Genomic DNA, 26282 nt, shown 5'->3' with positions numbered 1-26282 from the left:
ATTCTGGGGACATAAGAAGACAGCCCGTGGCGATTCTGAGAGCAGTATTTTGGCAGGCCTGCAGTTTCTTCCAGTGGGTGATTTTTAGGCTTGGCGACCATATGGGTGACTCGTAGCAATCGGCTGGCTAATTGCTTTTTATGTAGTCATGAGCGTTTCTTTATCTTTTCCCCAGGTACTGCCAGCGAGGGATTTGAGGATTTTGTTACGGCTCTGAATTCTCGGAACGATTGCTGCTGCGTGCTCACCAAAATGTAGATCCTGATCAAACGTCACACCCAAGATTTTGGGGTGTAGGACAGTCGGTAGCGTAGTGCCGTCGACGTGAATGTTCAAAATGGTCGACATTTGGGACGTCCATGTTGTAAATAAGGTCGCGGAAGATTTAGTCGGTGATAATGCCAGGTTTTGCAAGGCGAAAAAACTGGAGAGATCAGGGAGGCAGCCGTTTGTTTTATTGCATACCGCATCGATCTTTGGGCCTGGGCCGCGGTGATAGTGCTATGGAGTTTTCTGAAGCCATGCTGATGAGGGGCTAGCTGCAAATTTGCTTGGAAATAAGGGAGCAAAATGGCTTCAAGCGCCTTTGCCACTGGCGATAGGAGAGATATCGGACGATACGACTCTCCTATGTTAGCTGGTTTCCTAGACTTTAGTAGCGGGACCACCTTGGCCATTTTCCATTTCTCGGGTATGACAAAGGTGGAAAGAGACAGGTTGAAGACATGCGCTAAATATTTGAAACCCTCTTTCACTAGGCTTTTAAGCATCGGCATGGCTATGCCGTCTGGGCCCACTGCTTTGGATGGTTTAGCACGACCAATGGCGTCCTCAACCTCTTTAGCGGTGATGGTGATTGGTGACGCGCTGAATTTGTGTTTATGTGCGTGTCTATTGGCTCTCTGTCTATCTTTGTCGACCGTAGGATGCATTATATATCGTCGGCAGAAAGCGCTCGCGCATTTTTTCGCGTCCGACAGCACTTTGTCGCCAAATGCGATGGAAACTTTGTCTTTGTGCTTAGTCGGAATCGATAGGGACTTTACGGTGGACCAAAGTTTACCCACACCGGTAGAGAGGTTACAACCTCTTAGGTGCTCCTCCCATTTCGCCCGCTTGCGTTCATCCACAAGCAATCTGATGCGTTGGTTTATATCCCTTATTTGGGGGTCGCCTGTATCAAGCTGTCTTATAAGGTCACGTTCTCTCGCTAAGTTTGCGGCCTCCCCCGGGAATTGGGGCCGGATTTCGGGAATTCTCCCGGCGGGAATGAAATGTGCCGAGGCGGATTCAATGACCTTACGGAAGGTACGCTCCCCTTGGCGGGCATCAGTAGGGAGGGCAGCAAAGCGGTTGTCTGTAAAGGATTTATATTCTTCCCACTTTCCTTTTTTGAAGTTTATGAAAGTGCGTTTTTCAGTGACGATGAAGTCGGCGGTACCCTCGAGCGAAATAAGTATGGGCAGGTGTTCGGATGCCAATGTTACCATCGGCTGCCAGTTGACGCAGTTTACCAGTTCTGCGCTCACGATTGAGATATCTGGCGAGCTGTGACAGCTTCCTACTATACGTGTGGGGGCGTCTCCGTTTATTGTGCAGAACGTCGTTTCTTCTATTTGATCCGCCAACATCTCACCCCTACTGTCCGCCTGCAAATTTGAATGCCATAGATCATGATGGACATTGAAATCGCCTAAGATAATGCGATTGTTGCCAGTGAGTAAGGCCCTGATATTAGGGCGGTATCCACTGGGGCAACAGGTGGCAGGAGGGATGTAGATGTTGATGATTTCTAGGTTGCATCGCCTGACCGGACAGATAGGCCTTGACGTTCTAAGACATTGTCCCTGCGGTCGATTCCAGGATCAAATATATAATATTGCACAGAGTGGTGTATGATAAACGCGAGACCGCCTCCATTTCCGCTCTCGCGGTCTTTCCTGTGGACATTATACCCAGAGCAGGTCTGCAATGCAGATCTTGCTGTGAGTTTAGTCTCTTGAATCGCAGCAATGCGGATGTTGTGCCGCTTCATGAAATCGACTATCTCCGTAATCTTCCCAGTTAGTCCATTACAGTTTAACTGCAGAATTCTGAAGTGCATAAGGGGAGACGCCGCCACTCTGGGGGTAAGTGACGGGTGACTACGCCTGGGTTGTGGAAGGACAGGATGCAATTGCTGTTGTGGCCCTGGGACTGGGCGTCCTTGGGCAAGTATTGGGGTACCCGGATGATTTGGGTTTGCGACCTGGCAACATGGCGCGATGAAACCCGTCGAGGGGTTGCCGTCGCGGAGACCAGAACATCTAGGAAAGTGGCACCACCCAAGGCAGGAGCTGCATTGGGCGGATGTCGCAAACCTATATATTCTGTGCTGACAGACGGAGCAAACGGAGGTAGGGACTAAGAGTCTGTTTCCCTGACCTGTACGATTGCTGCCGGATAAGAGGGGGGAGAAGACGGAGGCAGAGCTGATGCTCAGCATTGCTACCAACTATACTACGAAGGTAGTAGTTATGAGTGGTATCAGCTGTTTGAGTTGTTGGCGCCGTGGGCGCGAGCAGCAGAGGGTACTTGTTGTGGCTTGCTGAGTAGCGGGGCTGCTGGAAGGTAGTGGGGGCGCTTAGGCGTAGACTACGGGACGCCCTTGGGCGTGAACAGCAAGGAGCCACAAAAGATTTATAAAAGTTACGTGGACATCGGGTTTTGGGATCAAGCCCAGAACAACCGGTTCGATGCAACCATCCCTTGCACGAGACACACTGAACAGAGTATGACCGTCCTAAAAAGATTCTTTTCCGGCAGATGCAGCAAAACCATTTCTCAGGACCGTCTAATAGTATCAAGTCATTATCCGTATTGCATAAATAGTTCAAATTGTATTCTGAATCCTGTAATTGTCTACAACACAGTATTTCGGAGCCTTTCAGCAGTGAAACCAACAAATTCTGCGGGACCAGACGGTGTACCGGGTTGTGTACTCACGCACTGTGTTGTGAGTTTATCGGAACCGACATTGAAATTATTTCAATTATCTATGAATTCTGCGCTATTTCCTTCAATTTGGAAACAGTCATTTATTATTCTCCTACATAAAAAAGGTAGTAGGTCTAATATTGTAAACTACAGGGGTATTGCTGTTCTCTCAGCTATCCCTAAAACCTTCGATCAAATAGTTACATTCCAGCTTCAACATACGTGCAAATCTTTATTATCTTCCTGCCAACATGGTTTTGTGCGCCGAAGGTCAACCACCACAAACTTACTGGTGTTTAATCCATAGTAAGGGACGGCTTCCTGTCTAAACAACAAACAGATGTATGATTTTTTTAATAATCGGGGATTGCCCATATTGCTTTTACAAATGTATGAAAACATTTATTTGAAGCAATTTTTTAATTTTATAATTTATTTAATAATTTGGGAAAAATTTAAACAACGTGACATCAGGACGGACAAGGCGACAGCTGTTTCGATTATACCTTGTAAATCTCTTCAAAGCCTTTTCTCCCGGGAGTGGGAGTCGAACTCGCACTCCTACGATAGTTGAAATGGTTGTAAACGCATTCAGCTACGTCATGCCTGTTGTGTAGTTCTTCCCAATTGCCTTCTTTTTGCATATTTTAATCTTTTACACATTGCATACTTCGTATGCAATTATGTGTTAAAGCTATGCTTGGTACGGCGGTTTTCAAAGAAACTTTGGTTTTTGTTGCTGTTTACGTTCTATTTATAGAACTACAACGAATTAACCAATTTTGTCTGTTTGTATGATTTTTTTAATAATCGGGGACTGCCCATATTGCTTTTACAAATGTATGAAAACATTTATTTGAAGCAATTTTTTAATTTTATAATTTATTTAATAATTTGGGAAAAATTTAAACAACGTGACATCAGGACGGACAAGGCGACAGCTGTTTCGATTATACCTTGTAAATCTCTTCAAAGCCTTTTCTCCCGGGAGTGGGAGTCGAACTCGCACTCCTACGATAGTTGAAATGGTTGTAAACGCATTCAGCTACGTCATGCCTGTTGTGTAGTTCTTCCCAATTGCCTTCTTTTTGCATATTTTAATCTTTTACACATTGCATACTTCGTATGCAATTATGTGTTAAAGCTATGCTTGGTACGGCGGTTTTCAAAGAAACTTTGGTTTTTGTTGCTGTTTACGTTCTATTTATAGAACTACAACGAATTAACCAATTTTGTCTGTTTGTATGATTTTTTTAATAATCGGGGATTGCCCATATTGCTTTTACAAATGTATGAAAACATTTATTTGAAGCAATTTTTTAATTTTATAGTTTATTTAATAATTTGGGAAACATTTAAACAACGTGACATCAGGACGGACAAGGCGACAGCTGTTTCGATTATACCTTGTAAATCTCTTCAAAGCCTTTTCTCCCGGGAGTGGGAGTCGAACTCGCACTCCTACGATAGTTGAAATGGTTGTAAACGCATTCAGCTACGTCATGCCTGTTGTGTAGTTCTTCCCAATTGCCTTCTTTTTGCATATTTTAATCTTTTACACATTGCATACTTCGTATGCAATTATGTGTTAAAGCTATGCTTGGTACGGCGGTTTGAAGAGATTTACAAGGTATAATGGAAACAGCTGTCGCCTTGTCCGTCCTGATGTCACGTTGTTTAAATTTTTCCCAAATTATTAAATAAATTATAAAATTAAAAAATTGCTTCAAATAAATGTTTTCGTACATTTGTAAAAGCAATATGGGCAATCCCCGATTATTAAAAAAATCATACAAACAGACAAAATTGGTTAATTCGTTGTAGTTCTATAAATAGAACGTAAACAGCAACAAAAACCAAAGTTTCTTTGAAAACCGCCGTACCAAGCATAGCTTTAACACATAATTGCATACGAAGTATGCAATGTGTAAAAGATTAAAATATGCAAAAAGAAGGCAATTGGGAAGAACTACACAACAGGCATGACGTAGCTGAATGCGTTTACAACCATTTCAACTATCGTAGGAGTGCGAGTTCGACTCCCACTCCCGGGAGAAAAGGCTTTGAAGAGATTTACAAGGTATAATCGAAAGAGCTGTCGCCTTGTCCGTCCTGATGTCACGTTGTTTAAATTTTTCCCAAATTATTAAATAAATTATAAAATTAAAAAATTGCTTCAAATAAATGTTTTCATACATTTGTAAAAGCAATATGGGCAATCCCCGATTATTAAAAAAATCATACAAACAGACAAAATTGGTTAATTCGTTGTAGTTCTATAAATAGAACGTAAACAGCAACAAAAACCAAAGTTTCTTTGAAAACCGCCGTACCAAGCATAGCTTTAACACATAATTGCATACGAAGTATGCAATGTGTAAAAGATTAAAATATGCAAAAAGAAGGCAATTGGGAAGAACTACACAACAGGCATGACGTAGCTGAATGCGTTTACAACCATTTCAACTATCGTAGGAGTGCGAGTTCGACTCCCACTCCCGGGAGAAAAGGCTTTGAAGAGATTTACAAGGTATAATCGAAACAGCTGTCGCCTTGTCCGTCCTGATGTCACGTTGTTTAAATTTTTCCCAAATTATTAAATAAATTATAAAATTAAAAAATTGCTTCAAATAAATGTTTTCATACATTTGTAAAAGCAATATGGGCAATCCCCGATTATTAAAAAAATCATACAAACAGACAAAATTGGTTAATTCGTTGTAGTTCTATAAATAGAACGTAAACAGCAACAAAAACCAAAGTTTCTTTGAAAACCGCCGTACCAAGCATAGCTTTAACACATAATTGCATACGAAGTATGCAATGTGTAAAAGATTAAAATATGCAAAAAGAAGGCAATTGGGAAGAACTACACAACAGGCATGACGTAGCTGAATGCGTTTACAACCATTTCAACTATCGTAGGAGTGCGAGTTCGACTCCCACTCCCGGGATAAAAGGCTTTGAAGAGATTTACAAGGTATAATCGAAACAGCTGTCGCCTTGTCCGTCCTGATGTCACGTTGTTTAAATTTTTCCCAAATTATTAAATAAATTATAAAATTAAAAAATTGCTTCAAATAAATGTTTTCATACATTTGTAAAAGCAATATGGGCAATCCCCGATTATTAAAAAAATCATACAAACAGACAAAATTGGTTAATTCGTTGTAGTTCTATAAATAGAACGTAAACAGTAACAAAAACCAAAGTTTCTTTGAAAACCGCCGTACCAAGCATAGCTTTAACACATAATTGCATACGAAGTATGCAATGTGTAAAAGATTAAAATATGCAAAAAGAAGGCAATTGGGAAGAACTACACAACAGGCATGACGTAGCTGAATGCGTTTACAACCATTTCAACTATCGTAGGAGTGCGAGTTCGACTCCCACTCCCGGGAGAAAAGGCTTTGAAGAGATTTACAAGGTATAATCGAAACAGCTGTCGCCTTGTCCGTCCTGATGTCACGTTGTTTAAATTTTTCCCAAATTATTAAATAAAAAACAAACAGATGATTTTAGTAAAGCTTTCGACTCTGTCAACCATAAGCTACTGATTCACAAGCTTGACCTAGTTGGTTTTCCGAAGCGATTATTATTATGGCTCGCAAGCTACCTTAAAAATAGGACTCAAAACGTTTTGCATAAAAATATAGCATCTAAGATAATTAATGTAACCTCTGGCGTACTTCAGGGTAGCCATCTGGGCTCATTGCTTTTTACCCTTTTCTAAAATAACTTACCACTAATACTTAAACATTGATGTAAAACTTTGTTATACATACTTTCCCTCGGACTTGTTTAGTCGGAACCTCCTTCAAGTTGATTTTGATTCATTTCAGAGCTGGTGGACAGCGAACCTACTCGTTTTAAACTGCTCAGAATGTAAGCTTATGACTTTTCACCGACTAAAGCCATTTCGACACTATATACTCTAAATGTTCGGCCTGAGTGCGTCGTGAACCGGCAGTGGGTAGGCGCACAAGGGTCGATCTTGGAGTGGATGGTTCGCTCAAAAGAAATAAATAAGTACACAAAGAGGAATTCCTCGTTATAAAATAATATTTAATTTGAGTGTGCGGAAATGTAAAAGAGGATACAATATTACCTTTGTGTATAACTTGACGATGGTGATCCTGGGCGATGTGAACTGCTTGGCGGTCAATCGAAAAAGAGGCCGGTTATCCCGTTGAGGACAACCGCTAAGCCACGAAAAAGTCCTCTGGTATTAAGGAGGGAAAAAAAGCCACACACACAACAACCCCCACATATACGTGCATGGGTGCTGACAACCTGCACACACACGTGCATGTGTATGAAACGCATGCATGTGCATGCATGCACACAAATGCGGCGTGAGTGTGGGTGGCTGGAAATATTATTAAAACGTTAGGGAGGGGCGCCGTCAATCAGGTAAAAGTTAGGCATTTGGCCTAAACATGCCGCCCCCCTTGCGGTACGCAACATCACAGTCCGCCAAGGATCACCGACCGTGAAGAAGAGAAGAAAAAAAGTAAAAACTTATAACTAATTATATCTAACTTAACATAAACGCCGGTCAGTCCGCCGGCTTGGCGGCACGCAAGATGGTTTGCGCAATGGGTGAGCTTGGTTGCTGATGCCTCTGTCATTCGGCACTTTTCCCGTTATGATTCAAGGCCTAAGCCAGGCTTGCCTAGAGCTAGGGATAGCGAAAAGAAGTAAGAAGATATACGTGTTCATATTTCTTGCCGTTTATTACAAATTCATTGGAAATTCTATGCTTGTGAATTTTGTATGAAGAAAATTTAATAAAAAATAGCTTATTGTAATGATACAAGCTTTTAAAACGCACACCTCCATTGTGAATTCATACAAGTGGCGAATTTTCGATAAAACGTTCACAAGAGTGAACAGCGAGTGAGTATTAATATGTAGTCTGATTTTCTGTATACAAATTTAAAGGAAAAGCTGATTTGAAACAAATGTGAAATTCATGGCACTTCAATTCAATAACGGCGAACACAAGAAAAAGAAACCTTTCTTCCATTCTCTGACCCTTCGCGACAGCCGTTCTCCCTGTCAGCTATGATTTGACACGTAGGTATGGCAATGGAGGGATAGAAAGATTTTTCACTTGTACGAAATCACAATGCACACCTCTTGCGACTGTGTACAGCAGAAATTCAATAAAAATAAAAAAGTGTAAAAATTCATGGATTTCGGTCGTTTCCGAACATTTTCATGTTAGGCCTTGGTTGTGCCCGAGAGTACCCAACCGAAGATGGTACTCTGAGCCAGCAAAGGGCCAAACGTGGTGGGCAGAATCCCTGGTAGCATTATTTCGGCATATACGTCTGTCCCTAGTACGAGGCGGATCGGGGCGGATGAATAAAACTGTGGATCCGCCAGACGGAGATGTGCGTACGGGGATGCGATGGCGCTGTCGACGCTGGTCGTGGGGGCCATTCGCCGAAAATTGGACACGACCGCCGCATGGGTTGCAATTCGTTTATTTTGGCCGTGTCTTCCTCGTATGCGTAGTAGGCATCCTGCTTGCCCGCCAATATTGCTGGCAGGGAGTTGGAGCTCCTGGGCGAGCTCATATGCTATCACGGTGGTGGGGGAGCATCCGTCAATTAAGGCCCGGACGAGGTGTAGCCGCCCCCCAGCTTCTATCTTCACGACCGCGGTGGGTGTGATCGCTACCCTTGGTATCATGGTGGCGGTGGCCGCTGGATGCTGGGCAACGAGCCCTGACCGGAAAGTGGACACGGTGGTGAGCTGCAGCGTGTTGCCTCCGTGGCTGCGATCTTGTGGCTGATGTCGTTGGTGCAGGCGAAGAGGCCGTGTCTCCGCTCTGCGGTCGCGCGAATGTCGTCTCCGTTGGGGGTTCCTGGGTTGCCGGCGAAGAGACCGGGTCTCCGCTCGGACGTTATATGTACGGCGCTGGGCTGTCGCTGTCCCTTGTTGGAGCCGCTTCCTCTCGTGCTGCAGAAGTGGTCGAAACGATTTGGCTGTAGGCGTTATGGTCGGGCGAAGAGACCGCGTCTCCGCTCCGGTTCGGCTGGCATCTCGGTTTCGGGGTGGACGAAGAGGTCCAGTCTCCGTTCCAGCGTCCGACGCATATAACGAGATTGAGTCGTCTATCCGCTCTCGGGGTGAATCTAGCTCCTCTTCCACTTGGACGCTCCATGGCTTGGAGCGGGCTTCTTGTAATAGCTGCTCCTCTTCGTCGATCGAGGCGATGTGCAGCATCGTGTGGTGCTTCTCGCCGCACCGTTTGCATCGCCCTTGGCTTGGGCATGCGTTAGAGCGGTGATCAGGCGCCAAACAATTTCCGCAGTAGCTTTCGCGAATGGTTACGTAGAGGCGCTCTTCTGGCCTTTTCGCCCTAAATGATGGGCACAAGCGGATAGGGTGTCGCTCAAGACACACTCGGCATTCCGACGAATAACGCGCTGCGTTCGTGGCAGCATTTCGTTTTAAAGCGGCAAAACGACCCATTTTCCTGAAAGGAGTGAAATAGGTTTCAATGGGTCGGGTCATTGTCGAAGTGCAGGGGCGAGTGGTCCCTAATTGTATGGTTGAGATTTGGGAAATTTTAGTAGCGCGTGCGTAGGGGGCAACCATCTGTAGCAGTATAAATATTCGTATTTGGCGCACATCATGTGCATAGCCTCTTTCAACGCACGTTATGTGCCTGGGTCTTTAGTGCCTTATTTCGTTTATTTTTGTGTCACCCGGTAGCGTTTTAGTTAGCCACGGGCACACTAGTGCTGCAGAAAAATTAGCATTTACGATTTTCGGTTCGCACATCCTGGTACCGAACCGGGTAGAAAGTGTATAGCGTGGGTTCTTCTGAGTCGCTTTTATTTGTGTTGTTGGTGCTAAAACCCAACAACTTTCCTGCCCGCACAAAAAAAATGTTTGGACAGCAAAATTGTATGCTATATAATGTTTTGGACGAAGAGAAAAATTTGTAGAATGAATCATTTTTTTTTTTTTTGTATTGCCCTTCGCTTATTTCTTCAACTTTTCCCCAAGTACGCTTGTAGTCCTGTTTTATTGATGGCCGTTAGCAAATGGCACGGTTCCCGAAGGGTATTTGGTTCCGGTACCGATTTTTCGGAAACGGGTTCTTCGGTACCCGTTTGCATCATTTTATGCATCCCTAATATAATGTACATTTAAAACTCGGCATATATGTACATACGTTGGTGTAAGTATATGGACAGTCAGTGCACGGACTTTACCGCATTGGTAGGTTTACTAACTTTTCTGGCCCATTTTCATTTTCTACTACTACTACGACCGAGGCCCAAAATCTACCAATATTTCCGTATTTTCGCTCTGTAAACGTATACTGCGATAATTTTAAAGTATTGAATTGCCGAGCCCACCCAACTAACATTAGGAGGCGATACTGACCAAATCAGTCAATTTTGAAAAATTTCTGAAGAACTTAAACAGGAAATGAATTTTTGAGTAGAGAAATATAGTAACTGAGTACGCGAATATTTTCTGCGCTATTTCTTCAGTTTGTTTGTTTTTTTTTTTTTTTGAATAATTTGAACGAAAGTAAAAGGTTCTACGTAAACGATTACCTGCCGAGATCGGTTATTATGTGGCAGTACTTTTGGTACTTTGGAATATTGTTGTGGTAGGTAGACGTTTTGGGATTTGATTTATTTGGTGATTTGTTTGTTTTACGATAAATTGGGAATTTTTTGGTACCAATATAAACTGCAGTTATTGTTTTCATGAAACTTCTACTACCATTTTCCGTCTCCCAACATTTTGCCTTTAAAAAAGTCCTTGCACTGGTAGATATTTACTAGCAGCAAAGACAAAAAAATTGTGCACATTCATACACACCCGTGTACAGAATGTAAATTCCTCTGAATTGAAGCAAACGGGACTAATCGAAAGATTTATTCCGTTGCTTCATTCTTTCATTTTTACGCATGATGGAGTGCAGTTGTGAATTTGTAGTTTTAAATAATCAGGAGTTAATATTATTTTAGAGCCAAAATGGCTCAAAATGAGTTCAAAACATTCAATGTTATTTGTTGTTCATTGGTGTTTTAACTCACTTCATACTTCCTGAATAATAAATAAAATGTCGACAAACAAGCTGGAATACGATTCTACGTTAGGTGGGCATGTGACGTTGCCGACTCATGTTTCAACGTTTCGCTATGCAGCCAATGTTGCACAGGAGATGCGGCAGCTTATTGAAGAAGTACGCAATCCAGCCAGTCGTAAACTGGTTTTCCAAACACTGCCTAAGCACATGCGTCGACGAGCTATGTCTCATCACCCAAAGCGTCTACCTCGTAAATATCGTGCAGCGCACCGGTCTCAAATCGACAAAGTTGCATCAAAACCTAAGGAGCAAAGATGCCTACAGTTTATGACTAAAAATTTAGCATTTCAACGTATTATGCTATATAGAAACCCTATCACAAATATTGAACTGAGGGACTTAAAGGATGCTATGAACCGTTTTCGTCTCACTAGACACCTGTCACAAAGTGTACTTAACAAGGCGTTCAAACCAAAATCGTTAAAAGAACACACTCGAAATACTTGGCTGCATACGTTGCTTGAAGAAAATTCCGATTTCCAGAGTACTCATGAAAATCAAATTGAATTCTGGCAAAATTGTATTGAATTGCGTTCGCCTGGTGAATTACTTTCAAACATGATATTGTCACTAAACGTTGAAGATCCCCGTTTCCAACGACGCGTACAAAGCCGTACCTGAGTTAACAACAAGCCAAACCAATTTAGATTTCATACTAACAATGCCAGAAAATTCAGCTCATAGTCCATTATGGAATGATGATATTCGCAATGGTTTATGTAAAAGTATGATAAAACCTAGTGACTATAGTCAGCTCCGTGCTAAGCATGCCGCAGTACCGGGCGTGCGTTGTCAATTCGAAGACGAAATGCAGGCAGTGCCAGTAATGCTTATACAGCGACCTGGTTCACAACGCTCACAATATAAACGTTTAGGATACGGGTGTGGTTGGGATATAATTTCGCCCGCTATGGAATACACCAGAGCTGTGCACTAATGAATAAACTTGTTGGTAACAGGGCTGCAGGTAAGCGTAAATTTTTAGAAATGGATGAAAATGTTAAAATTGTTCCGCTTTTCATCCGAACCTGTAGGTAGGGCGTTTTAGAAACGGCAGACAGGGTAGGCTGATATTATATTAAATTCAGCAGTCGACTTGCTTTCTTATTAGGCCAAAAAAAAAATTTGAAAAACTGTATCGAATATATGCGGCAGTTTAGTCAGCCACAATCGCATTTTCGTGCTGGATTTCGTTCACGTTGAAAAACTGAAAACTACAACTTTGAAAATATTTCGAACATTTTTAGAAGTTATAAGCATTTAAGTTTTCCTCAATAAATTTTGGTTATTAATTTCTTCGTAATCGACAATAGCAATAGTACATATTTTACGACACTGACCTCACAACTGGACTATTATGTACCTATCGACGATGGAGTGGAAGATCACCCTCTCTCGGTTATAGGTTTGGCACTCTATCTCAGTAAACTTTTGAAGAACGCTCTTATGTTCAAGATTTAAAAAAACATGGCTTATTACTATAAGTATAAGACGAGTCATGTTATAAAAGTAACTCATTCCATGAGCGTAAGAAAAATTTTTCGGTACGCAAAAGTAAAAAAAATGCACATTTTTTTTTTTTTAATTTTTGACACTCAAAATTTCTCTAAAAACTCCCAGATTTGACAATTTTGAAATTTGCGCTATTGAAAATTTTGATCAGAATTTTTCTGCTAACAAAAATAATTGCATACAAATAGTTCGAAGATCTCGAAATGGCATACAATGGAAATTTTGGCGTATAAGCCATAACTTTTTTTTTTTGTTTGGTGTAAAATAAATTTTTTTTCTTCTTTTTTTTTTTTTTTAACTCGCACGTGCCTTGTTAAGCTTGTGACTTGAGTAGCTCATATGAAAAACTGATTTGTTTAAGTAGTTTCACGATAACAGGATATTTCGCGATTTAATAAATTCGATTATTCCATTGTTCACAAACTTCTACTATGTCGGAAACATCATCATTTTAAAGAAATTTATAATTTCCCATGAGTAGCATTAAAATTTAGATAAAAGCAGAAATTAAGAATTTCGAACTAGACTATACATAGTTTACATTTTCATTTTATTCAAGAAGACAGCTGCACTTGTTTAGATTTAAGAAATATTGGTGGGCACGTATTAGAAGTCGACCTTCTGTTCTATTAATTCCGTCAGTCCGGACGATTTGTCTCCATTTGAGAATTTGGAGAATCGGTTTTGTAGTTGGAATATTATGCATATTCGGACCTCGTGAGGTAGTATCAAAGAACGTATTCCGACTATTCTAAATTCACGGTTTATCCTGAACGCTTCCATGAATACTTAACGGAAAAGTGCTTTCCGAAATTTCAGAATAAAAGTGAATACTCCCTGTGTAACAGGACTGCACAAAAGCTTGACTCTTCTGTCAAAGGCAAGGTAGGGATATAAAGGTCTGAGACAATAAGCCATTTTTTTTTTTTTTTTTGGGTTCTTGTCTGTTCATTGCGGCCGCTGAGTGGCGTATCACCGCATGTCGTCCTATATTGGAGTTGGATTGGAGAACGTTTTATCTCGGAAGGCTTTTCACTAGCTCCCCCTTATGACAAGATGCACTGAACTTGTGCTCATATAGGGGGTTTTTTAGCAACCGAGCTTGGAATGGTGCGTTTTTTGAATAACGTTCTAGCATACGGCACTCTTCAAACAATTTCGGACAGAATAACCAAACCAACATGACTTTATCAATTCCCGAAATATTTAGTAGAAAAATTAATTATTTCCACCAAATCCTTTGGCATTTACAAATTTATTATCACTACTAATATACTACCTGGTCATCCGGCCCAATAAATTTTTAACTACCAAAGATACTTGTCTACTTCCACATTTTAAATGGAGTTCTTGAGGAAATTCTGAGTGTGAAGCGTGCGAATGTGAGGTGCGTTTTTTTTTTTTTTTTTTGGAAAACATTAAGGGACCATCGGAACCATAAACGATGCACTAATTTCTGTACTCTATTGTATATGCGATGTTCATCGTAAAATTCAACACAATATTTTGACGTCCTAATCGGTTAAAACGCAGACAGATTTTTACGTACATATTTCATACTCTGTTGTGAACCGTTGCTATTCCAAATAAGGAGTCAATGGACTAAACCAGACTAACGTAAATGCCCGATTTATATCTTTTGATTCTTGCAAATTGTACGGACATTTACGTTACGCACTTATGGAATGCGTATGCGAATGCTGTGTATGGAATGCGGTTAAGAATTATTTTAATTAATATTGTGTATTGTATTATTATTTGATTAATAATTAGCTTATTTTTAAAACGAAAATATGAAAAAAATCATTTTAACATCCTCTCTAGTTTTAAATATGCAGTTAGCTTTTATTTGAAATTTTAACCTTGAAAAATATTCAAAGGAGTTTACTGATGTCTAATTATGTTGCATATTTATTTCGTTTTATCGATTTGATAAAATCGGGAAGATGAATAGACCCTATTTACCATGGTTTCTTAATCCGATTCACCATTTAAGAGCTAATGCCCACTCAGCAATTTTGAATTTCTTTACCTATGAACACAAAAGGATTACTCTTCCTGTATACCTAGCCTGGCAAATTTCAAATGATTTCATAAGAGAGAAAGGCTGCTTTAAACCATCTTTTTGGATTCTCCAACAACCAACTAAAAATGCGGCCATTCTCCCGTTAGTGTATGCCTGAATTTCAATCTTAGTGAGTAGATTTACATATATAGTATGTATTCGATATAATATTACGAGAATAAAGGTTATCATTTATAAAGAGTTCTGTGGCAGACCGTGGGCACGCATTAGGGTGCTGGTGTCCTCGCTCGAAGTGAGCGAGTGAATTTCGGGTTTGATTTTTTTTGAAATTTAAAAATATGAATAGATTATCTGGCAGATCGGTTCGCCCTTCTGTCGTAGGCTTTTCTGTTGTCCTCGCTCGGGGTGAGCGAGTGAATTGGGGTTTGATTTTGAAAATTAACAATAAGTGTTTGGTGACAGATGGAGATCTGCATTAGGGTGGTTGATTGGCCTTGTTTCGGTGAACGAGCGCTGGGTTTTGAAATTTTAAAAATTTAAAAAGATTATGGGCCGAGTGCCCTTGTTTTCTGTGGCAGACCGAGGGTCTGCGTAAAGGCTTCTCTGGTATACTCGTTATGGAATAACGAGTGAGTGGGATGGTTTGGGATATTTCGAAAGTAGGGAGAAACGGAGGGATTGTTAGGAGGAGCTCTTGGTCCTCTCGCAATCTATCTCCTCCGTGGGAAGAAGGATCAGTTTGACCAAAGGTCGTCGGACTTGACCCTTCTCGGTAAAGAGGTCGACCACACGTACTCGGTTATCTTCACCGGGGTGTACGTTGACGACTCTACCGAGCCTCCACTCGTTGGGAAATAAGTTGTCCTCTTTGATGACAGCGAGATCTCCCACTTTTATATTTTCTTTGGGATGCTTCCACTTCACTCGTTTTTGAAGTTCGGATAGATAGTCCACCTTCCATCGTTGGCAGAAAGTGTGATGGAGGGCTTTGAGTTTCTGCCATCGATTGATCATCGAGGCAGAGCTCTCACTGGCATCTGGTTCGGGTGGAGCCAGCAGGTGGCTGCCGGTTAGGAAATGTCCTGGGGTTAGTGGCTCCAAGTCCGTTGGGTCATTGGACGCCGGGCTGAGAAGCCGTGAATTTAGACATGCCTCGATCCGGCACAAAAGGGTTTGGAACTCCTCCATGGTATATTTATGGAGAGACGCGACCTTTTTGAAGTGGCTTTTGAAGCTCTTCACTCCCGCTTCCCACAGGCCGCCCATATGTGGAGCGCCGGCGGGAATAAAATGCCAAGTTAGTGCTTGGTGGCAATACCTGGAGACTGTTTTGTCTCGGCTTTCTGCTAGGAAGGCTTTGAACTCCGATCGTAGAGATCTGGAAGCTCCGACAAAGTTCGTACCATTGTCGGAGTAGATGTTTTTCGGACATCCTCTTCTAGCGATAAAACGCGAAAAGGCTGCGAGGAAGCATGGGGTGCTCAGGTCACTAGTGGCTTCTAGGTGGATGGCCTTAGTGGAAAAACATACGAAAAGGCATACGTAGCCTTTTGATAGTCGACATCCCCTACCGCGGCAGCTTTTGATGTCGAAAGGCCCCGCAAAGTCTACCCCGGTATTGGTGAACGCGCGTGTAAAAGTAGTCCGTTCGCATGGAAGGGTCCCTATAAGTTGGGACTGTGCCTGCTTTCGATGAATAATGCAGGTTTTGCAATTGTGGATGACGGCTCTGATCATGGTCTTGACATTCGGTATCCAGTATTGGGTTCGGATGAGACGGAGCATGAGCTGGTTCTCGCCATGAAGGGAGTCATGATGAGCCATCATAACTGTCAGGCGAGACAGCCTGCAATTGTAAGGCAAGATGATCGGATGACGCTCGTTGTATGACATGTCTTTTGACGCCCCTAGACGCCCCCCTGTTCTAATAATATCATCTTTGTCGATATATGGATTTAGGGACAGTATTTCACTCTTGCGATCGATAGGTTCCCTATTTTTTAATTTTAAATATTCTGTCCCGTAAAATTGTTTCTGGCAGACTCGTATTAATGCTTGAGTCGTTGCCTTAATCTCATCGGCTGAGATTATGCACGACCTTTCGTGGAACATCGCTTTAGTTTTTGGGTGAGTTCGTTTATAAAATCTCCTAACATAGGATAGAACCTTCAAAGCCCTGGGTAAATTTGAAAAACGATCGAGAATATCTACATGATCTACCCTTGTCGTGGCATATGTTTGTGCCCTCTTTTCCTCAACGGACGTTTTGTATTCGGTCTCTTGTGCTGGCCAGTGGGAATTGTCTTCTTGCAGCCAAGAAGGTCCCTGCCACCACAACGAATTGTTGGTCAACTCTGATGCAAGTAGTCCTCTGCTTCCTAGATCCGCTGGATTAGATTCCGAGTCCACGTGAAGCCAGTCCTTGCTACCGACCATATCGATGATCTTAGTGATTCGGTGTGCGACGAAGGTTGACCAGGAACAGGGCGGCTTTCTTATCCATGCGAGTACGATGGTTGAATCCGTCCAGAGGTGAACTTTTACGGGTCCCAAATGAATATTTCGGAATATTGATTCCATCATTTCTGCGAGAAGCACGGCGCCGCAGAGTTCTAAACGTGGTAGCGAGATGGTTTTCACTGGAGCTACTCTGGTTTTTGCTAAGAGTAAGTGAATGAAAAACTGATCGTCTCTTTTTACGCGCATATATATTGCTGCAGCATATGCTTTCTCGGAAGCGTCACAGAAGCCGTGGATTTCTATTTCGCCTTCCGGGGAAAAATTTACCCACCGCGGTATGCGTATGTTATCTATTTCGGGTTGGGTGAAGGTTTTCCACCGTTCTAATGTATTTGGTGAGACAGGCTCATCCCATCCGGTGCCTTCTAACCAAATATTCTGCATTAATATTTTTGCTACTATGACCATTGGTGCAAGCCAGCCTAAAGGGTCGAAAAGTTTGGCTATAGCGGATAGGATTGCGCGTTTGGTGATGTTCTCGCCCTTCTCTAAAACTCCTGCGGTGAAGTAAAACATGTCTGAATGCGCGTTCCATCGTATTCCGAGTGCCTTCACCGAGCTAGCCTCTTCAAACGCTAGGAAGTCCTCGCTGAGCAAATCCGTCTTGGGGATGTCCTGAAGGATTTCCTCACAATTGGATGTCCACTTGCGCAATGGAAAGCCAGCTGAGTGTAATGCTTCGCGAATCTCGTTCCTTGCTTTGATAGTTGACGCTATTGTATGTCCTCCAGATAAAACGTCGTCGACATACATACTTTCGCGTAATATACCCGCTGCTATTGGGTGGGTATTTTCTACATCATCAGCCAATTGTAGAAGTGACCGTATCGCGAGGTAGGGGGCGCAGTTTACACCAAAGGTGACAGTCTTTAGTTCGTAAAGACTGATGGGTTCATTGGGGGATGTTCGATGGACAATTCTTTGAAATTTGGCGTGATTATCGGTCACCCAAATCTGCCTATACATCTTTTCTATGTCGCTATTAAAGACAAAGCGGTACAGTCTCCAACGTAGAATTAAAATAGGCAAGTCTGCTTGGAGTACTGGACCTGGGTGGAGTATGTCGTTTAGACTAATGCCATTTGCTGTAGGACTTGACGCGTTGAAGACGACCCGCACCTTGGTGGTGGTACTTTCCGCCTTGACAACGGCGTGGTGGGGCAGGAAATAATTATCCGAATCGTCGGATGGTACGTTATTTTTAATTTTTCTCATATGTCCAAGCGTTTCGTATTCGGATAACACCCGAACATATTCTTTCCCTAACTCTTGGTTTTTTAGTAATCGCCCCTCATTTCTGAAGAATTGTGAACATGCGCGCTTGAGGGACGGTCCTAATTTAATATTCTCCGGGTAATCCTGCCTGAATGGTAGCGAAACTATATACTTCCCATTTTCATCACGTTTTGTCGTTTCCTTAAATAGGTGTTCACAATACCTTTCTTCTTCATTAAGCATTTTATTTTTGGGAACATTTTCTATCTCCCAGAAAGCTCTTAATTGGTTGTCCAATGCAACCTCGTTATAAAATGACATGATGCTCTTCGTTGGACTCGGTGCTTCGATGCGACCGGTTAGTATCCAACCGAACACTGTCTCTTGGGCCAAAAGTGTATTTAGTACATTCTTTTTCAGACCGCTCAGTATAATTTGGGGATATATGTCTCCTCCAAGTATGAGGTCTACGTCTTCGTTGATGTAGAACCTCTTGTCTGCCAACACCAAGTCTGGGAATGCCTGCATAGTCATGGCGTTGATATGGCAGGATGGAAGATTCCCAGTGAGTTTGGCTAGGACTAGAACGGGTGTAGTCAGGCTGAAGCAGGCATCCACTGGTGAACGTAATTCAATTTTGGATGCCTCTTTCACCTGAGCTGACACCGCATTTGTGATGCCTGAAACTTGGGCATGCATTTTCCTCGCTGGCAAATTGATTCTGCGTTTCAGTCTTTCAGTTATAAAGGAACATTCAGACCCTGAATCAATTAATGCTCGCGCGGAGAAGTCGGTACCATTATGGTGAATGTGTACGCGAGCAGTTCCTAATAGCACACCTGTGCTGGAATTCGTATGACAGGATGTCACATTTTTGTTCCCGTTTGACCCTGGTTTTTCTGATTCCTGTCTCGCTAATGCCTGTCTAGAAGTAGAGGGCCTATTATCGTAGGAGTGTTGGGGCGGGTTGTAGGTGGTGTTTTTCTGTAGGGTATCCGCATGCAGGAGCGTATGGTGACGAGAGTGGCACGTATTGCAGTTGTAGGAACTGGTGCATCTGGTCACTGTGTGTCCTGGGGATAGACAATTCAGACAACCACTTGTAGATTTTATGAATTTAATCCTTTCTACTGGGGTTAAGTCGCAGAAGCGTGAGCAGTTGCGTAATCTGTGTTCAGGGGATTTACACATTTTACAAATTGATTTTATTGTTGGTTTGGATACTTTCGTTTGAAAAGCACCAAGTCTTTTCGTAGGGGGGTCTGGCGATTGTCGCGACGCGTTTTGTTTTTGCACTTTCGAAGTGGCATGCCCTGTAAAACCAGACACTGTTTCAAGTGTCTGAAACCGATTAGACAGGAATTTATCCATATCCTCCCACTTGGATATGTCCATTTTATGGTCTATACTTTGCTCCCAAAGAGCCAGCGTGCTCTCTGGTAACTTGGTTGAGCATAGATAGGTCTGGATTGCATCCCAATTGGAAGTGTCAATTTTGTGGCATTTGAGGGACGAAATACAATTATTTATATCATTTTGCAGCTTTTTTATTGAACTGCCACACTCACTTTCTACCTTTTTTAAGTTAAATAAAATTTGTAGTTGTGTGTTAACTAAGATACGTTTGTTTTCGTATCTTTCACACAAGTTTTTCCAGGCCATCTCGAAACCTTCATTTGTGAGAGGGCATTTTTTTACGATATCTTTTGCTTCGCCCTGCGTTTTGTTGTTGAGATGGAATAACTTTTCCACCCCTTTCAAGCTGGAATTGTTTATATAAATTGCCGTGAAAAGGTCGCGAAAAGTTGGCCACGACAGATAATCCCCTTTAAAAACTTCCGTGTCGCAAGCAGGGAGGCGAATTTTATGCGCATGAGGTTCTTGCTCAGGGTTGACGTTCTTGTCCGCTTTCTTGTATTTTTCTGCCTCAGCAGATATAGACGCTAGGCATCGCATGTAGATTGCGTATGCTGCTTTTTGCTTTTTTCTTACCGCCATAACGTCATCCACTGACACCTCCTCAGATCCTAGTAGCGAATCAAACGCAGACTTTACCTTCTTCCACAAGGACCGCAACTCTTCCTGCTGTATCGCAAGGGTGTGTTTGCTATGGTCGCTTTCCGGAATAAGGCTGTAATCTGTATCAAACTCTGCGATTAATTCTACCAGTCTGATGTAGGTTTCCATGGTCTTGGTTACGTTTATTAAAGAGAAAATTGCCGATTAGAAATAATGAGAGTCTCCTGAATTAAGATACCTGGCCTAGCAGTGAATTAAAAAACTTTGAATTTCGACGTTTTATATTTATTACTTTTATTTCAGACTTTGTCAGTGTAACGACAACGGAAAAGGGTTTATTTTTTGAACTTTTTGTCACAGCAGTGAAAAATAGCACACGATATTATGTACAAACTTTTTGTCTCGGCGGCAACAACAAAAGGGGGGACCACTCGCCACGTCCACAGATAAATGAGTGTATTGTGAACAAATGACAAAGTGCGTGCGATATTGCTAATGAAAATCGAAAAATAACCAGAAAAAAGTGAAGAAAGAAATAAATTTTTTACAAGAAGTGAGCGCCTGAATTAATTTAATTGGAATTAATGTGTTTGTGATGTGCCAAAAAAAACAACAACAAACTTATTCGGTATTGTGCGGAAAGTGAGGTTAGGTTAACCTCTTCCTTGTGTTGTGTCTGGAAAACCTTACCACTGGTGGGGGGATAGACCAGATAATCACAAGGATCGTAGGTGTAGGTAAAATTAAAAAGGAGCACGACGCAAATTGGAAGAGAAGCTCGGCCTAAAATCTCTTCGGAGGTTATCCCGTCATAAATTTTAATGCGCCAATTAAATAAGTAAGTAAGATCGAATGTTCACTTCCTGCATTAAATAGCCTGAGGTTGAGTTGGACTTGGTTTCATTTTCTCATAATGATTCTTGTAGCCAGAGTAGTACGTGTATTAGTGAAGAGAGCGACCGCATATTATGAGGCGAGAACATCGTTGTCACATATATTCAAAACTTTGGGAGAATATTTCAATGTTTCTGATAAAATAGTTGTTTTCTTGAAGACATAATTCTAAAAGATGTTGAAACTTATTTTTTTGTATTCTAGTATTGAGTTGGACTTGGTTCCATTTTCTCATAATGGTCCTTATAGCCAGAGTAGTAGGTGTATTAGTGAAGAGAGAGACGGCATATTATGAGACGAGAACATCGTCGTCACATATATTCATATCTTTTAGTTCGAATGCACGTCGGGTCATAAAGTGAAATAAACGAGTTTTATTTTCACTATAAACCATTAGATGGGGAAAGTTTAAATACTTATAATTTTTACCTCATGTTGCATCGCCATGAGATTCTGAAGTATGTTCTCGGTTCCAAGAATCCAGCTCTACGCGAAATTACTCAAATAGCGGTCGCACGATTCCACTTGTTGTAAATGGACTTTCCAGGTATCTCTAAATATATCGCCCCTTTTCCAATATAGAAAACTCTTTTGTCCTAAATGTTATAATCTTATACAAGTTTCAGATCACTGGGTTATCGGGAAATTTCTTAAAACTCGAAGCTATAATCAAAGTTTAATTTGATTTTTTGAATTTTCACGTTGCATTATCATGGGGTTCTGAAATATTTTCTTACTTTGAAGAAAGTTATTCATATAGCAGTCGCAAGATTCCACATTTTGAAAATGATTTTCTAAATATCCATCCAGAAAAGTATTAACGAAACACAGCCCGAAGGTATATTCAAAGCTTCACGCCGCTGGGTTATTGAAAATTTCCTTAAAACTCCAAACCAAAATTTCCAAGTTTCAAGTTTTTAGAATTTGCACGATCCCTGGACCACCAGTAAAGTTCTGCTCCCTCCTTATGTTAAATTGTGATCGGGTTCCGATGTGTGTTTCAAGTTTCAAGACTCTATCTCTCCGGGAAGTTACTCAAAAATGCATGCAAGAACATTGATTTTTTTTGTAATGGCTGTTTAAATCTCTCAGCTGACGTTATTGCTGACGAGAGTGATTACCATTCAATTCATAGCTCCGCTAACTTTGTGAACTTTGGTGCAGTTGCATTTACTGGACACGACGTCATCAACGGCATCACCGTTTTGAAGTCATCATTCAAAAGGGATCTAGATGAGTTGTACTCTTTCTTAGTAGAGAAACCCAGTTGGCCTTTATCGGTGCCTTTATCTTTTATTTCTAATGTTTCCTTTTCCACGGGTGTTTTTATGGATCGGTGGAAAATTGCCTCTATCACGCCAGTCTTCAAATCTGGAAATAAAAAAGAGGCCAATTCCAAAAATATATACATGCTCAGAATTGCTAGAAAAGGTGGTCAGAGAAAAATTATGCTTTTCATTTGGCAATATTTTCGTAGTACTGTGCTCAGAATTTAAAAATGGCTATTAACTTGACAGATTTTGCAAAAGCCTAAGTCGCATATCTCTAAAAGAATTTCTTTTGTAGAAATCGAAAGTACCAGATCCTTCCCCTCTCTGGCCACCTCAGGTGTGTCTCAGGGTAGTATTATTGGTCCTATATTATTTGTGTTATTTATAAACGATATTGGTGAATGTTTTAGTGATTCAAAATATGTCCTATATGCTGATGATCTTAAGCTTTTTAGCACAACTTCGTGTCCATCCGATATTCTTGCTGTTCAATGAGATTCTCGTTGCTCAACAGGCAACGATGCCGCCCTAGTATAACCCATCAGGCATCTACAGGATCGAGACCAGTAAGGTCCTGTTGACCAGAACTGGAAATACGATTTTAAAATGTTTGCTACGAGCTGGCGATGACGGTAGCCTACTACATTAATCTTGTCGAAACGGCTGGTAGCTAAATATCATCACTGCCTCTGTCTAGTTAAAACTTTGGCAGGTCTTCAAGTACGTTGGAAGTACGTCGCCATTGAGCTGATGGTGCAGAATCAGTTGAAACGACACCTGACTAACGCTGCATTCCGGCTCTGTACTGATGTGTGTCAACCCACGCGCGACCTCCTGCCTTTGCAAAGATAACTACGGGAATTGAAGACGGCGAATGCACAACGTGCGGAGATAGCAGCTTGAAGCGGAGATCCATTAGTGCCAATTAATATTAAAATTAAACCAATAAATCCAAACCCAGATAACGGTGCAAAAAAAAATTGAGCAAGCAGTCGTGCCGTACAGACGTATTTGTTATCGCTCTGCAAACTTTATTTTATTTTATCTGGTTTTCTGTTTTTCTGCCAATATTGGTGCAATGGATAGTTTCTGTGCTAATTGTGATAAGAGTTTTGGCCGAAGTGAGACTCTAATTGTACCGTGCGGTGTCGTTTTTAAAAAATTCTTCCATCGTGCCTGCTGTGAAGGCAATATTCTACATACGATGTAGAATTACTAACTAAGGACCAGCATCTCAGTTAGTTGTGCACTGAAAGCTTAAATTCCTATGACAACCTTTGTAAGGCATATGACACCTTCTTTTCGTGAAACAAAGTGGGCCTAGAATCTGCCTTGCTTGCGATTGATGTGAAATTTAAGCTTTTGATTGAACAAATTGCCGAAATAAAAAATGATATTAACACTCATGTTAAATCAAAAGCGAATTCTAACAAAAACAACGAAGATTGTGTACGTGACGACAGATGGTATCAACAAAATATCAAGTGCTGTCAGCTCTCTCAATGCTGCGAGAACATTGAACAGTGATATTAATAGTTGCGTGCTTACACATGCTGTGTCATTGTCGCCGTCTCTTGTTTTCTCCGTTCAACAGTGTGTGCAATGTCATTTACTGATACTAATACTGCTGTAAATAACAGTGGGCCATCATCTATATTGCTTTCTACTGCTAACTCTGATAATGAAAAGAGTAATACGTCTTACGCCCAACAGCTCGCAGCTCCAGCTGTAACGGTTAATAAATCTACTGTAGCTAATGCCAATGCTGCCGATACTGCTAATGCTGCTGTTACTGATAATGATTCGACTGCTTATTACATTGCTGTTAACTTTAATGCTAAATACGTTGCCAAAAAAACTGCAAATGCCCACGATATTACTAAACACAAAGCCGCTATTACGAATGCCAAACTTAATACTGAGAACAGTATGCCACTGCAGCTGCCAATGGAAATACCATTGTTGCTATTAACGCCACTAAAGCTGCTGCTAACACTGCTGATGAGGGAGCTGGTAAAGCGGCAGTTACTCACGAACGTACCTACCAAAAACGTGTCAGCTAACACGACCTATCTTATGAGTGTGCAATGTAAACGAAAACTCACCGATGGTCAATGCACGTACGTACGTAGCCCGGAACGTAGAAATTAAAACAATTTAATCGTTTTAAACTGCTCAGAATGTAAGCTTATGACTTTTCACCGACTAAAGCCATTTCGACACTATATACTCTAAATTTTACACCTCTGGAGCGATTATCTGCCGTTAATAATTTAGGTGTACTTTTCAACGCAAAACTATATTTTAATACGCATATTTCATCCATTGTAAATAGGGCAAAGGATATACTTGGCTTTTTAAACGTTGGGCCAAAGATTTTAACTATCCTTATCTCACGAAAATAATATGAATATTGCTCATGTGTCTGGTGTCCTAGACACAAAAATCATATAACGCGGATTGAGTCTGTGCAGAAACAAATTTTAATATTTGCACTTCGCAGTCTTAATTGGGATTCTAGTATTCATCTTCCATCTTACAGAAGTAGGCTTCTTCTCATCAATCTGCCTACTCTTGAAAACCGTAGAATTCTACTTGGGGTGTTGTTCATCCATAAGTTGATCATCGGTGAGACTGATACTTCTGAATTGCTAGCTCGGCTTAATTTCGCTGTTCCCGCGAGGACGTCGAGACACTACGTGCCTTTTCTTTTACCGCTATGTCGCCTAAACTTGGCAAAAAGTGACCCTCTGCGGATTTGGTGTGCGCAATACAATGACCTGTATAAATGTATAAGTATCGATTGTTCGTGCGGCCACCGTGGTGTGCTGGTAGCGTGCTCCGCCTACCATACAAATTATTTTTCAGCCAATGGAAATACCATTGTTGCTATTAACGCCACTAAAGCTGCTGCTAACACTGCTGATGAGGGAGCTGGTAAAGCGGCAGTTACTCACGAACGTACGTACCAAAAACGTGTCAGCCAACACGACCTATCTTATGAGTGTGCAATGTAAACGAAAACTCACCGATGGTCAATGCACGTACGTACGTAGCCCGGAACGTAGAAATTAAAACAATTTTAATTTTTTCCATAAGAACGTGTCAGCTGATCGCTCTCTCACAAGACAGAGTTGCCTATTAAACATTGTCTGTGCTATGTTTGGACCAATTGCAGTTATTATACAAAAAGGCCTAATGATTGTTTAAAATTTCGTTGAATTTTCCTAAAATTATTATATAAAATTGGAGGTTACAAATAAATGAACTAGAAATTCTTATTCAGTATTTGCTTCTGCCGTTTGCACAATGAAAAATTGTAATTCCAAAAGTTGATGTTTGCATAAGCATGCGTGTAAACTGGTCAATGGCAACAGTGCTTTGCTGTAAACAATACACACACAAATATGTTACGTACATGTACACAGACGCACACATTGATTCCTACGGGCTTGGGGGTTCGGTCAAGCGGCAGTTACCCACGAACGTACGTAAAAAACGTGTCAGCTGACACGACCTAACTTATGAGTGTGCAATGTTAACGAAAACTCGAACACGTTCAACGCACGTACGTACTTAGCCCGGAACGTAGAAATCAAAACAATTTTGTTTTTTTCCGTAAGAACGTGTCAGCTGATCGCTCTCTCACAAGACAGAGTTGCCTATTAATATTTTGTGTGCTATGTTTGCACCAATTGCAGTTATTATACGAAAAGGC

The 26282-nt window shown here is 41.4% G+C and overlaps 2 protein-coding genes across 12 annotated transcripts in view; both read left to right on the top strand.

The window, feature by feature from the left end:
- The window catches only part of nvd (neverland), a 2324292-nt gene that overhangs the window by 1984173 nt on the left and 313837 nt on the right, over positions 1-26282 (top strand). The gene's annotated exons all lie outside the window — the stretch shown is intronic.
- On the top strand, positions 10956-12044 carry LOC137238792 (ribonucleases P/MRP protein subunit POP1-like). Its single transcript, XM_067763817.1, has 2 exons — positions 10956-11696; positions 11728-12044. Exons 1-2 carry the CDS (start codon positions 11081-11083, stop codon positions 12042-12044), a joined length of 933 nt encoding a protein of 310 aa, XP_067619918.1. The 5' UTR covers positions 10956-11080.

Source organism: Eurosta solidaginis, chromosome 1 (genome assembly GCF_040869045.1).
Source record: "Eurosta solidaginis isolate ZX-2024a chromosome 1, ASM4086904v1, whole genome shotgun sequence".
NCBI lineage: Eukaryota > Metazoa > Arthropoda > Insecta > Diptera > Tephritidae > Eurosta > Eurosta solidaginis.
This window is presented reverse-complemented; position numbering and strand designations above follow the sequence as displayed.

What these genes read in the sequence shown, in the direction of transcription:
- LOC137238792 (XM_067763817.1), top strand. Translation starts at nt 11,081, where the DNA reads ATGTCGACAAACAAGCTGGAATACGATTCTACGTTAGGTGGGCATGTG. An exon ending in ACTAAACGTTGAAGATCCCC is followed by an intron (nt 11,697 to 11,727) that starts GTTTCCAACGAC and finishes AAGCCGTACCTG; the next exon opens with AGTTAACAACAAGCCAAACC.